Source organism: Lucilia cuprina, chromosome 2 (genome assembly GCF_022045245.1).
Source record: "Lucilia cuprina isolate Lc7/37 chromosome 2, ASM2204524v1, whole genome shotgun sequence".
NCBI lineage: Eukaryota > Metazoa > Arthropoda > Insecta > Diptera > Calliphoridae > Lucilia > Lucilia cuprina.
Genome location: NC_060950.1, coordinates 39,113,767 through 39,128,792, shown reverse-complemented (window position 1 = coordinate 39,128,792; position 15,026 = coordinate 39,113,767). Strand labels below are relative to the sequence as shown.

At 30.1% G+C, this 15,026-nt stretch overlaps 1 protein-coding gene across 7 annotated transcripts in view; it reads left to right on the top strand.

The window, feature by feature from the left end:
- LOC111680680 (RNA pseudouridylate synthase domain-containing protein 2-like) overlaps positions 1 to 11,241 on the top strand; it is a 105,929-nt gene extending 94,688 nt beyond the window's left edge. For 5 of the 7 annotated variants that reach the window (XM_046946049.1, XM_046946058.1, XM_046946040.1 and 2 more), the window contains exons 3-11: positions 2,755 to 2,847; positions 3,294 to 3,381; positions 3,472 to 3,694; positions 7,946 to 8,033; positions 8,456 to 8,676; positions 9,118 to 9,308; positions 10,414 to 10,644; positions 10,718 to 10,950; positions 11,028 to 11,237. In XM_046946049.1, coding sequence (XP_046802005.1) covers positions 2,755 to 2,847; positions 3,294 to 3,381; positions 3,472 to 3,694; positions 7,946 to 8,033; positions 8,456 to 8,676; positions 9,118 to 9,308; positions 10,414 to 10,644; positions 10,718 to 10,950; positions 11,028 to 11,216 — 1,557 coding nt within the window. In that variant the 3' untranslated portion in view covers positions 11,217 to 11,237. Of the gene's footprint in view, positions 1 to 2,754; positions 2,848 to 3,293; positions 3,382 to 3,471; positions 3,695 to 7,945; positions 8,034 to 8,455; positions 8,677 to 9,117; positions 9,309 to 10,413; positions 10,645 to 10,717; positions 10,951 to 11,027 lie in introns of all 7 variants that reach the window. The other 2 variants (XM_046946072.1, XM_046946077.1) reach the window with 2 other exon arrangements.
- Positions 11,242 to 15,026: the final 3,785 nt, after the last annotated feature.

Here is a 15,026-nt window from a genome sequence, read left to right as displayed (position 1 = left end):
TAAATTTAAATAAAAAACTAATAAAAACTTATTTTCACGATCATCAAAATATGAAAGCATGGCGTGGGTTGTTTGCTGTTTGCCAGTCTAGACCATTGACTTTTCATATAAATTAATAAAATCATGCTATTTGATTTTTTAGACATTTCATCGATTAAATAAATACTGATCAATTCATTCATCAAGATGATAATATGCATTAATTTAATTGATAATTGATAATATGCATATGGTTTCAGAAACATACATATGTATTTATATTTTTGATGCTGAAAAATAACAATAAAACTGTACTACTAAAATATATAATAAAGTACGTGAAGTTAAAGCATTAATTTTTTTCTGTTAAACTAAAATAATCCTAATAGAAAAAAAAATTCAAGAAAAAAATAAAATTAATTCTAACTTGAGATATTGCCTTATAAAAATGTTACGTGTATGTTGATGCTCTAAAAGCACAAACATTTTAAGTTACGCGAAATCCGTTGTCTTCTTTATGCATATTTCGTACTTTCAAATAATTCAAGTACATACATAGGTATCCTTATTTTAGAACATATTTTAATTGTTTTTTAATATGTTTTTTAATATGTATATACACATACTAATATATACATTTATACTACAAGGCTGACATAACTTAAATTTTGATTTTTTGAGCAGGGTACTTAAAATAATGCTTATTCTTAGGTCTTATATGTAGTTGCATATATTTGAAAAAAGCTTTTATTTTCGGGTCGAAAAAATGTTTTCAGGAATATTTCATTTCACATTAAATTTTATAGTTGCTGTATGACCAGAGATGTGATTTATTTGAAATAATTTTATTTGAAATAGAAATAAAAATATAAAAAAAAACAATTTTATTTTGAATTTGAAATAACTTTGTTTAAAATATTTTCCTTTTTATTTGAATCATCTTCAAATAAATATTTTGTATTCATAAAATACAAAATGATTTGTATGTAAATATTTTATTAAATCAAGGAGGTCCTCATTTGGAAGTCTAGTTTTTTCCCTTATATGAGATTTGATTTGTTGTTTTAAATTTCGTAATCCTAAAGAAATAAAATGTGAGTAAACATTACATTATCAAATATTAAATAATCGAGCAAGGTAATATAGATGATGACTCTATGTTATCACTGATGGAATTTCCAGAATTTAGTAAGGAATGCGGAGAGTTGCATCTTCCAAATCACGAAAGGTGTGCTACACATATATTGCATTTACTAGCCTCCAAAGATATAGATCAAGCCAGATTTCAAAACAATTCATACAAAAAACGGAAAATGTCAAGATGTGTGGAATCTTTGTTCCAGATCTCCCAAAGCATGTGAAATATATTTAGAAACAACAGGAAAATCCCCTACCTCTCCATGTCCAACAAGATGGAATTCATTTTATAATTCCATACAAGACTTACTTGCTGTGAAGGATAACATAAATGAGACTTTAAGGAAGCTTGGATTGGTGACTTTTAAAAAAATTGAAGTTCAATTTCTTGTAGAATTTATTGATTGTTCGAAGTCAATTGCTGATGCAATACGAAGCTTAGAAGGAGATAAAGATACCTACTACGGATGTCTTTTACCAGAATTATTGAGGATGCAACGAATGCTGACAAATTTGCAAATAAGCAATCCTAATTATTGTGGTATTTTAATTAATGTCATCAAAGAAAGTTTATACAAACTATTCGAAAGATTTTATAAATTAGAATCAAATGCAAAAGACGCCATAATAGCCTCTGTATCTCATCCCACTTCAAAATGAAATGGGTTCCTATAGATAAACGAGACTTCATAAAAGGACTTTTCTTTGCAGAAGTAAGCAAGATAAAGCCAGATCAAAAAATGGAAAGTATCTCCAAAATTCAATTTCAGCTAAAGAAAATGAATCTTAGACCTAGAAACTCTACAATATCTGAAAGATAATGATACTAATTTAGAATCTTTAAACAAATATCCTAATGTTAAAAACTATTTTATTTAAAAAAAACTATTTTGAAAATAATTATTTTGTATTTTTTATTTAAAATTACTTTACCTAAAAAACAGTTTATTTGCGTTTGAAAAACAAAAATAAAAAAATATTTATATTTTCAATTAAAGTATTTAAATAACCTATTTTTCACAACTCTGTGTATGACATATTGATTGGTTCTACGATTTCATTTTTGGAAATGTTGATGACTTCTACATATATTTTTCTTTATTTTAACATGTTTTTGATTTACATTTACATGTAGAAATTTATTTATGACCAATACAGTACAAGTTAATTGTCCTATAGTTATTTTATATAGTTTATAATCTTTTTAAATAATTTAGTTCTTAAATTTTTCTTTTTATAATTATTCATTTTGTCTTGAAAGAATCATTGTTAAGTAGAAATTTGTAACCGCTAATGGCCTATTGTGAATATTATTAAATAAATAAATGTAAAACATATTAACCTCTTATATTAAATCTTTAAGAAATATGTTATACTCAATGCTCCATTAACGAGTTATTTTATCGTATTATTTGGAATAAATTTTACATAAAATAAATCAATGTTTTTTTTTTAACCTATTGATATTAACTGGGGTTTGAACAATTTAGTTAATGTTTGTTGCATAGACGCTATAGACAAACATTTCTTTTGTTATCGAGAATATAATTGGCATTGTCCAAAACCAAAAATTTTAAATCTATAATTATTTATTCATTTGTTATACAAAATTAATAATTGTTTCTTTCCTAATTTAAGTTGCTGCCACCCACTGATAAGGAGAAGCCAAAAACTCAAAATCCTGAAAAGAGAAAAGCAGAGGATTCGGATCAATTGAAAGATTTGAAAAAGGTACGTTAAACATTTTAAAATAAATTCGACAATGCAGAGTAGAAAAATTAAAATACATACTTGCTAAATACAAATTCTTAAATAAGTATTTGTGTTTAAGTACATTCGAAAAATAGCGCTCACTGGGCTTAACATATTTACCGACAGCCAGAAGGCAATTAGGGCGATATCAGATAATAAAGTTAAATATAAGACCGTATTGGATTATAAGAAAGCTTTAATTGAATAATCTACCAGATGTAAGGCGGCTTACATCATATTAATACCAGGCCAATGTTCCAATGATGTTGTTTAAGAATCTGAATTGGTTCTGTTTTCACTCGTTCTAGAACAGGTAGTTTTTAGAACAAGTTCTAAAATTTTTCCTGGGAATGTATATTAAACATACATAACTATAGCATTTTTATGTATTTTATTTAACATAGTGTATATCATTTGTATTGCAGGCAAAATTGGAAACAAAAGCATTAAAGGCTAAAAGACCCGGTTTTACTGATGAGCGATATCACGAGACTTCGTACTACATTGAAAATGGTATAATTTTTGTTATAAATTTTATTGATTTTTATACTAAAACCAAGCAACTTAATACAAATTATTGTTTATGAATTATTTAATTTTAAGGATTACGAAAGGTGTATCCATATTATTTTACTTTTACAACATTTACCAAAGGACGCTGGGTTGGTGAAAAGATTCTGGATGTGTTCGCTCGTGAGTTTAGAGCACATCCAGCTGAAGAATATGAACGTTGCATTAAATCGGGAACGTTAACTGTGAATTATGAAAAAGTGCCTGTTGATTACAGACTTAAACACAATGATTTGTTAGCAAATATTGTTCATCGGTATGTACTACACATTTTTATATGTATTTTATAATGTATCTCAATTGTGTAGGTATAAATGTTTCCTATAGACATTCAGTTTTAGTCAAATGTGTTGGAATAAATATAACATTTTCAAGTTTGCTGAAATAAGAAGCATCTGAACGTCATCAAACATGCTAAAGTCCACAGTCAAAAAAAAATATATATATATTAATGTGTAGGGGTATTATTTTTTGTTTTATTATTTTTCTAAAATATATAATCATCAAGAAAAATATTACTCGTTATCTCTAAAATGAATCCTTCCCATATATATTATTACATATAATGCTGTTACTTCTTGAATATACTATATATACATATATAATGACTGTATTGAGTCTACTCGATTTAGAAAAATGTTATTTTAATTTCAGAAATTTAATTTAACTGCACAGTTTAAATTTGTGATATACAAATGGAAATTGGAATTAGAAATTCTAATTGAAAATATTCAAAATCTCTGAAATATAATTAAAAATTTCACAAATACACTTTCAATTTCTGCAGTACTTTTTCAACGGTGTATCTATTCAAATATATCTTAAAAGTAGTATTTTTTAATATTTTCTGATTTTTATTTGTTTCGTGAAATTTAATTCTTTTAAAGTATCATGAATGAATTTAAAAACAGCTGTGCCAGTAAAGCTTAAATCATGACAAATTCGAGACATTTAAAAATGTAAGTAAAAGTGGAAGGGTGGTGAAAAGAAAACAAGGTAACATTTTTTTGAAGTAAATCAGAATTTTGGGTATTAATTATTTTATAAACAAATAAAAAACACGTTGTCACATTAATTACATTGTCATTGCAATTCTTTAATATTTTTCAAATCTGTAAAATAATATTTTGTTCATCAGGATGTTCCATGAACTACCCCTCAATTGATACGTATTAATGTAATTAAGGTAGCACAAAAAAATAAAATTATAAACCGCTCAAACGTCAGAAAATAATTCTGGTTTCCATTACTTCTACAATTTATCAAATAAAAATTTTTGACAATATTTGTTTCATAAACCTTTGACAAATTGAAATAGAAATTTTTAAAACCATTAATAATAAGATCGAAATGATGCGTGCTGTGTAACTTGCAGATTATAAAGCGCAAAAAGCTTAAAAATCGTGAAACCCGTTGCCGCCCAACGCGTATTATGTATTTCAGGTTAAAATATTCACTGTGTTGTTTTGCAATTGTTATCACCAGGGAAACCAAAATATGCAAATGCATGTTTTTTGTGGTGCGTCGTATGGACTCATGGATAAGATATTTCTACGTTTCAGACCAATTTAAGAATTTTGGCATCGATTTGTTAGAGCATATTTTTGCATATTTTACCCATAAGATCATAATTTTGCATGATTTGACTTTTTTAGCATATTTAAGGCATATTTTCGAGTTTTTAGAGCATATTTTACTCTTTTAGTGCATATTTTGATGTTATCGCTTTTTTTCGTTTTTGTACATTTTCAAAACATTATTTAAAAAAATAAAATTTAATTTTTTTTATTTTTAATTTTTCAGCCTATTTTGCAATTTTGAAAAAAAAAATCGTTTGTAGAACTTAAAAACTTCAAAAAATACATTACTCTCACGAAACCAATGTTATAGTTTTTTGTTCAATAAAGCATTACATTTTAAATCAGACATAAAACCTATTACTTTTGATTTCATGAGACCAATCCATTTTTATAGTTTAAAAAACTAATTATTGGAATTTATGACAACACCGATTAAAATGTCAGTTTAAGGGCCCTTCAGACGATCACACTTTACGTATGACAAGTCTAATGAAAAAGTAAAATGAAATTCCATCCGTACAACAAAAAAGAGAATAAAAGTCGTATGATTTATATTTTGTGTGTTTACACGATTGGTATAAAACAATTAAAAAGGCAGATGGAAACAGCTGTTTCACTTTTTTATACGTGTTTACATAAAAATGCAACCCTGATCTAATGAAACCGGCTTGTTTTTTAAATCATTTCAAAAAATGAAGAGAGCCATACGACTGTCAAATTTTCCATCTGTATTCTCTCTCAATGTGTGATGGTTTGATTACATATTGCGTTTAGACGATCCAATCCGTACTCTTCTATACAAAATTTTGACAGATTATATTACTTGTGTTATCGTGTAAAGCCGGCTTTAGAAGCTATGAATACAATTGGTAGAAATGTGTCAAACTTTGTCGTTTGAAATATGTTTTTTGGGGTCCAAATGGTTTCATGTTATTTATTGGTTATCTGAACGTAAAACGGAATTCTATTAAACTAGTTCTTCAAACTATGAGATGAATCAATTATAAAAAATCTTGTAGGATGAAATATGACACTAAACATTTATTATTTCATTACAATTTCTGTCTTTTTGAGCTTTTCAATGTTAAAAAATAATGAAAAATTTTATTTTTAGAGCATATTTTTTAAATTTTAAGAGTATATTTTGAGTTTTTTTACGGCATATTTAAAGCGCTTAAAACACTTTTTTTAGAGCATGTTTTCGGTTTCCCTAGTTATCACCGATACTGTATTGTAAAAGTGAATATAGTGATAAAAAACAAATGTTTAAATGGAACAAAATGCATATGTTTTCGTAATTACCCTCAAAAAATTACTACTACTCCGGACACACGTAATCCTTATTTCAAATTACACCAGAGTAATCCCAAAACTAAACCCTTGATAAAACAAGTAGGAAAGTATAGTCGGGCATGGCCGACCATATGATACCCTACACCATGAGTATATTTTTACAATTTTTACTTTTATAAAATTTTTATTTTTTGTAAAGAAACTTTTATGTTGAATATTACCATAATTCCAAAATATTTAAGCCATTTATTGATAAAAAACTAAAATTTCTAAATGAGGCTTTATATAGGTCAAATATGGGCCGATCCTCGGTAAATTTGGGAAAAGGATATATTTCTAAATAACAGTTAGTTTTGTTGAGTTTCATTGCGATACAAATGGTTACAAGTCAATTTAAGTCATTTTTTAAAGGGGGGTTTGTATGGGGGCTAGAGTCAAATATAGGCCGATCCTTACGAAAATCTGAATAGCAGAATATTTGACGTAATTATAGCATAAAAAGTTCAAATCGGGAGGTACGGTTGTATGGGGGCTAGGTGAAATAATGGACCGATTTCAACCATTTTCAATAGGCTTCAAATCGGGAGGTACGGTTGTATGGGGGCTAGGTGAAATAATGGACCGATTTCAACCATTTTCAATAGGCTTCGTCCTTGTGTCAAAAAACATGCTTGGTCCAAATTTCATCAAATTATCTTGAAAATTGCGGCCTGTACCTTGCGCACAAGGTTTACATGGACAGCCAGCCAGCCGGACAGACGGACGGACGGATGGACGGACGGACATGTCTTAATCGACTCAAAAAATGATTCTGAATCGATCGGTATACTTTAAGGTGGGTATTGGACCAATATTTTTGTATGTTACAAACATCAGCACAAACGTATAATACCCTCCCCACTATAGTGGTGTAGGGTATAATTATAGGAGTACATGTGGACTATTTAAAAAAATAAATAAAGGACTACTTAACGGATCATGTACTCCAATAATGTAGTCTAATAATTTATACGTTATTATTAATACTGCTTGTTTAAAAATTTTCAAAACAAAAGTTCAAATAATATTAATAGAATTAAATCAATGTAAAGTTAAAGAAACAAAAAATATAAAAGCTGAGTTTTAATTATTGTTTACAAAGCTTACACAACATTTGATTATTTTATAGACATTTTCTAGCTAACTAACATAAATATGTAAGTTTTTGTATACATAATAAAGATTCAAAGACATTTATTTCGCTGTTAAGATTAGCTCATTTGACATAACGGATTTCATCTTTTTGTAAATTACTCTTTTCGCCCGATATTATTAATGCAATCTCTTATTATTTTTCGAATCATTCACACTCTTATATGAATGGAACAAATTAGACTTTGTGAGAAATGCATGATGAAATCACAGTGTTTCAAAGTGATTTTAATAGCATATTCATTCATATTTATATTTAATGTAATATTTAAAACAAAGTTACGTTGAGTTATTTTACTATGTACGATGTGTAAATATGTAACTATAAGTATAATTTGTGTATGATTAATTAATTTGTATTAACATGTGTGAAAAATGAAATAGATTCATCAATTAATATTTATATAAACTTATAATATGTATAAATGTATATGTATTTACAGACATGAAGTTCCAGTTACTAGTCAACCAATCACAATAGTACACATGGACGACGATATTGTGGTTGTTAACAAACCAGCATCTATACCAGTAAGTGGCTTAAAGACTGCCATTTTTTATTTGTCATACTTAATCTTTCTTTTATGATGATTTCCAAAATTTGAAATATTAAAGATATGTTTAGTATTTTAATTTTTTGGGTTAACCGATATATCCTCAAATTTTATAAAAATATATTAAATTTCAAGTATTAGACTAATTATAAGATTCTAACTGTCCTTATTAATGAGGCTTCCATTGAGCTTTTTTGCACCTGAATAAATAAACGTAAGCTTGAAATTAACTTTAAGCAATTAACTTCTTTCAAAATATAACATCGCATTTATATTTCTGGGAACTTTTCAAAAAAAAAAAAAAAAAAAAAACGATTAACCCATTATTGTCATAGCAATTAGTTAAATACAAATATGAGATCGATTTGAAAACTAACTTAACAATAATCTACTTTAAAGGTTCATCCATGTGGCAGATATCGCCATAACACAGTGGTTTTTATATTGGCCAAAGAATATAATTTAAAAAATTTGCGTACAATACATCGTTTAGATCGTCTTACTTCAGGTCTTCTTTTATTTGGTCGCAGTCCCAAAAAAGCACGACAAATGGAACATCAAATTCGAAATAGACAAGTACAAAAGGAATATATTTGTCGCGTGGAAGGTGATTTTCCAGAGTAAGTATTTTTCAATTTTAAACATTTGCATTGAGAACGAGAAATTAAGTAATAGTTTCCATACTAATACAAAACACAAAGCTAAAGCTATAAAAATATATAAATATACATGCATTGAATTCGAATGAATTTATAGAAGGAACTTTTCAAATACTTTAAAAGCACTTAAAACCTCAGTCGATTTACTTTTACTTTATACGTTTGTACATTCTACACTGCTTCCTCATAGTATATACAAACGCCTATGGAACACTCTAATGAAAAATTTATTACGAACATACTTCCGTTCCATTATCACATAAGATGTGAATTCTATTTAATTATTCCATTAAATTTGTTGTTCTCTAATGCTTTTATTGTATGTCCAGTTATATGTTTACATATATGATTTCATTTGCTTTATAAACTTGTATATTGAATGTAAAATTAAATTGTTCCCAGCGGAATTATTGAATGCAACGAACCAATTGAAGTAGTAAGCTATAAAATTGGAGTCTGCAAAGTGTCACCAAAGGGCAAAGATTGTACAACAACATTTCAAAAAATCTCTTACAATGGACAAACAAGTGTTGTATTGTGCAAACCACTAACTGGGCGTATGCATCAAATTCGCGTTCACTTACAATATCTGGGTAAGTTTTTTAAACTATTGTAATTTTGATAACGGATCTCCTTTTATTTAAATTAAAATATAATATTTTCTAGAGTTATATTTACATATAAAACATCATCTTGTTTTTTACCCTCACTATATAAATGTGTACATATATAAGTATGTATGTAAGTCTGTATGTACTTATGTATTTTGATGGCATATATACCTTTTAAACGAAGCGTATTAATGTACTAACTAAATACGAGAAAATAAATAAACATTATTTTATATTTTATTTTTCACAAAATATTCTGAGGTAGGGAACTGAGGATCATTTGAATTTTTTTTTTTTATTTTCTCGTGTTCAGAACAATAATACTCAGCGATTAAGAGTTATTCCTACATGAAATTCTTAAAAAGAAGGACACTATAATATACATATAGATTATCATATCTTTGTAAGTTTTACAGGAAGACAGCACATTTTTAGAACTCATCTCAAACTTTTTGCTAAATAATCTAGAAATCTAGTCTAGAAAATTTTAGATATTTCTTCGTTTTTTAAGCACACGATATTTGGACTATCACATTTACAACGGGTTACAAAATTATTCTAGGTTACATTGATTTTCTAGCAAACATTAAAGGCGCCTTTTATCGTATTTTACCATTGTTTCATAGACATTAGGGAAACAACTAATTTTTGCGAAATTTTTGGCATACCACCACGTGATGGTCAATGCTGTATAAGTAATGTTTTTGGGTCATATCGGAATCAAAAACATCACGCACCAACTCCAATTTCTTAAATTCTTTTGTTGAGAAACTTTTTATTTTGTGTGTGAGAGAAAGAAATAGATGATATTTCTTTTTCCCACACACAAAAATCAAAAGTTTCCCAAAAAAATTTCCTAGTGTGAACCAGGTCTAACAGTCAAAAAACTTACCGTTTGAGTCAAACAATTTGATGTGTCGCCAAGGCGCTTTAGACTCATTAGCTGATTTTGTTTTCCTTATTTCTTAGACGATGTGTCTTAAATTGTAAAATTTTCACTATGATAATGCTACTATATATACGATTCTCTTAACATTGTACACACACATTAATATATAATTAAATATTTATTTCTACTTATTTTAAGGATTCCCTGTTGTTAACGATCCTTTGTATAACCATGAAGTATTTGGACCCCTTAAAGGCCGCGGTGGTGACATTGGTGGCAAAACTGACGAAGAGCTTGTACGTGATTTAATCAATATTCATAATGCTGAAAATTGGTTGGGTATCGATGGTGACTCAGATATATCAATGTTTAAAACTATCAAGGGAGACTGTGATGTTGACACTATAAGTTTAGGAAGCGAAACAAAAGGTATGTACAAAAAGTTATAACAACTACTCGATAACTAATTTGTTAATGTAATTGCTCATGTTTTAATTTAAAGGACATGTTTTAAGTGATGACGATTCTGAAATAACATCGCGTGAAACATCTCCCACTTGCCCCAACAGTCCAAGACTCACAGAGCCGGCTTCACAACATTTGAAAAACTGCATTGAAATGGCACAAGTTAAAAATACGGATGCGACAGATATTAATAATCATAAAACTGCCGATACTAACAATAGCAATGAAGTATATGAGAAAAATGATTCGTATTCTCACATCAAGGTAGAAGTGGGTGGCTTTGTAAACTTAATAACTTTATAAAATTTGTATTTATAATTTTTATACTTTTCTTTAAATAAATCAAGGTAACAGTTGCTACACAAACTGGCCACGAATCTCCAGACATGGCATTTAATGCTGAAAAAATGACTTCTGACAAACATTGCTATGAATGTAAAGTTCGCTACAGAGATCCTAAACCAAAGGATCTTGTTATGTATTTGCACGCCTGGAAATATAAGGTATGTATTAATATTGATATAGGGAAATCGTAAGTCATATATTTATTACCAGGGCAAGGATTTTCATGCACTAAAAAATTAAAAATATGCGCTTATAATATGCATTATAAAATGGGAAAATATGCACTAAAAATGTGAAAAATATGCACCAAAAAAACACCACTTTGTGAAGGTACATATTAATAGATATTCTGATCTTAAGTTTTTGACAACAAATATACAGGTTTTTAAGGACCAATTAAACGAAACCACGACTTCGGAAAATAAAGACTAAGAAACAACTTCAAATAGTTTATATTTAATTTCTAAATGTGGAAAGCTTAATAGCAATTCTAATAAAATTTGGTGAATGAATTGTCCAATTCACAATCGATGTCGTATAGTTGTAACGGTGTATGTCATAAAAACTTTTCAAATAAACTCAAAAAAAAACAACAAATTAATAACAAAAAAATAACGACACACTACGATACAACCGTACAACACCGATTGTGAATTGGACAAATGTATTTTTGTATAAATTATATTTCTTCCGAATTTTATAGTTTGAAAATGCTTTTAAGTGAAAGAGGACAGACTCAGAAATTGATACTGAACCGATACTTTAAGGACCAATATTTTGGACGTTACAATTAGCAGCACAAACTCAAAATGCCTTCCGCACTATTGTGGTTTAAATAATTAAATAAAACTATGTAAAATCGTATTTCATAGGACCCAGTGTGTTGATAGCACAAGCCAACAAAATCGATTTTTTTGCGTGCCTTTTAAATAAAAGTTTATAATTCTTTTTGAAGTAGTTACTTGATTTTGCAGAACTGGACTTAATTCCAAAGTTTTTTCAACATCAAGGAAATCTACATAAAATTATATTTCTAAAGACTATAATCATGATGACAGTATAACTAGATTGCAGATGATTGCAGAATAACTAGATTGCCTTGCAAGGATGGTGAAAATTGAGCTTTTTTTGTTTTATTCTTATAACACTACTTTGGGATAAATTAATTTGAGTTTTTCTATAAAGTACTACTAACACAAACCAATAATATCATTTTTTGTTTAACATTGCAAATTCGTTAAAAACGCAGTAAAACATTTCGGATTGAATTCAATATTTGTTTCGAATTTTTACACTGTCATAGATTCAAAATATTACGCAATTCATAATCGGTGGCGTAACGTTATATGTCGTAAGTTTCACAAAATTTTTGTTTGCGAAATAATTATGACATCCCCGCAGAAAATGGAACTAGTACCAAACTAGTATTTAACTAGTACAAAAATCACCAGTACTAGTTCCCAACTGTAAATTTTCCTATACCATCATAATGCTCAAATTAACATTGAGTGTGTTTGAAAAATTGCTAGTACCATTAGTTCTAGACATACTTGGACCCAATTGGGTTCTTTAGAACAAGTTTGATACTAGTTCTAATATTCAAAAATATACGTCATAATTGGTGGTTTTGCAATCCTCCTGCACAATTCCAAGTGAAAATTACTACACAATTAGTTTTTTTATTATAAAAAATGTTGTAAATAAATTTATCTAACAATTCCATATGAAACTTTCTATCCGTATCACCATTGATATCATTGATTTTATTGTGTCCAAAAATTCCATTCAGGTACATTCGTTATACTTATTGCAGTTTTTAAATTTAATAGACGTACTTACATAGGGATTTGATTGCAATCGGACCTGAATTCAAAATTATATTTTTATATATAGTGTGTGTTGTTCTAGTTATAGTACTAGTGGTATAATGACAATGATCGCTTCATTTTATGCAGGGATATGATGATACAACCATACGATACCGACAGTAAATTAGATAAGTGCGATGTCCTTTCTTTTATAAAATATAGTTCTTGATGTTTGTAAGTGCTTGTTATGATGTTTGTATTTTATTGCTTCCAAAGTTTCATATTTGTATATAGGTTTTATGTTCATGATTTATGAAGAACAAATATTGTTAAAAGTAAAAAAGCACATTAACCAAAAATTACGAATTTATTGCAAAATATTTTACGTATTTCCAATTATTATTTTAAAATGTTATTGTTATGTATTGATACTATATTATAAAATTGAATCAAACTCGTTGCTGAGGGTTTCGTAGGCGATATTTTTAAATTCCTTAAATGGAAGAAGCTGGAAAGATCACATAGGTAACTGTTTATCAAGCCGCAAAGGTCATCAATACTATTGCCCGTGGCCAATATCGAGCAGTCATCGGCGTAAGATATTATTTGGACGCCGTCCGGGGGTGTTGGGAGTTTAGACATGTAGAAATTAAACAGGATCGGCGAAAGAACTCCACCTTGGGGTACTCCCTGCTTAATTCTACGAGATTTAGATCTCTGGTTCCTAAACTCCACAAATGACTGTCGTCCACACATGTAGTTCACTAACCATCTCTTGGTGTTGTCAGAGAGACCAGATGTTAAAATGTCTCTGAAGAGAATGGCATGATTGACCGTATCAAACGCTTTTGATAAGTCGAGTGCCACGAGGACCGTTCGTTGACATGGTCGAGCCTGATTAAGGCCGCGGCAAACTTGTGTGGTGATGGCAGTTAAAGCTGTTGTTGTACTATGCTTTAGGCGGAATCCATGTTGATGATCTGCAGGATGTAGGTGTTGTTGTAATTCCGGGAGGAGTAGTGCCTCAAGTGTCTTGGCAATTGGTGACAGGAGGGATGTAGGCCTGTAAGATTCTCCCTGGTTTGCACTTTTCCCTGGCTTCAGCAAGGGAACAACCCTACCCAATTTCCAGACCTCGGGTATTATTAGGGTTGACATCGACAAATTGAGGACTTTTGTAAGGTACTCAACTCCCGGTTCATCCAAATTTTTCAGCATCAACATGGATATACCGTCTGGGCCAATAGCTTTCGATGACTTAGCATCTCTGATGACCTTCGTAACCTCGCTCGTAGTAAAAACATATGGTCTGTCACTGACTCGAAGATCGTGTACCTTCCTTACGATGCTTCTTTTCGCCTAGTCTCTGTCGGAGTGTTCTATAAATTGACGTGCAAAGTAGTTCGAGCAGCGCTTGGGGTCGGATATGGTATTTCCATTGAAGGATATCGCGACCCTATCCTCATGTTTGGCTGGATTCGACAGAGATCTGACAGTAGACCATAGTTTGCTGGCTCCGGAGGTTAAGTTGAAAGTTTTTAGGTGATTTACCCACTTTTCCCGCTTGTAGTCGTTAACCAACATGCTGATCTCCTGGTTGAGCTGTTGAATTCTGGGATCGCTGGGGTTAGTTCTTCGGATTTCGTCTCGCTCATCTGCTAATTCCGCCGCTGTTGCTGGGAAATTTGGTCTTATAAGCGGGATTCTACCAGCTGGTATTGTACAAGCAGCGGCAGCAAGGACGATTTTTCGGAACTCCCTTTCTGCGGAGCGCTCGTCAGAAGGGGCGGGGGTAAATTCCTAAACTTGCGGTTGGTAAACTCTCTGAAGCTTATCCAGTCTGCCTTTTTTTTGATTTATAAGTCCGGCGTTCAGAGACTATAAAGTCGGTCGGTTTGTCAAGCTTAATTATTATGGGTGGATGGTCTGATGACAGCGAAACTATAGGTTGCCAGGACGTATAGTTTATGAGACCAGCACTACAAATTGCTATATCTGGCGAACTCGTGCAACTACCCATAATTCTGGTGGGGGCATCGTCATTCACTGTGCAAAACGTGGAGTTGTCTATCTGTTCCCCAAATGCTATACCCCTCTGGTCATCCCCCAGATTCGAGTGCCAGAGCTCGTGATGAGCATTGAAGTCTCCCATCACGACACGGTTATCACCTTCCAGGAGGAATTTGATGTCAG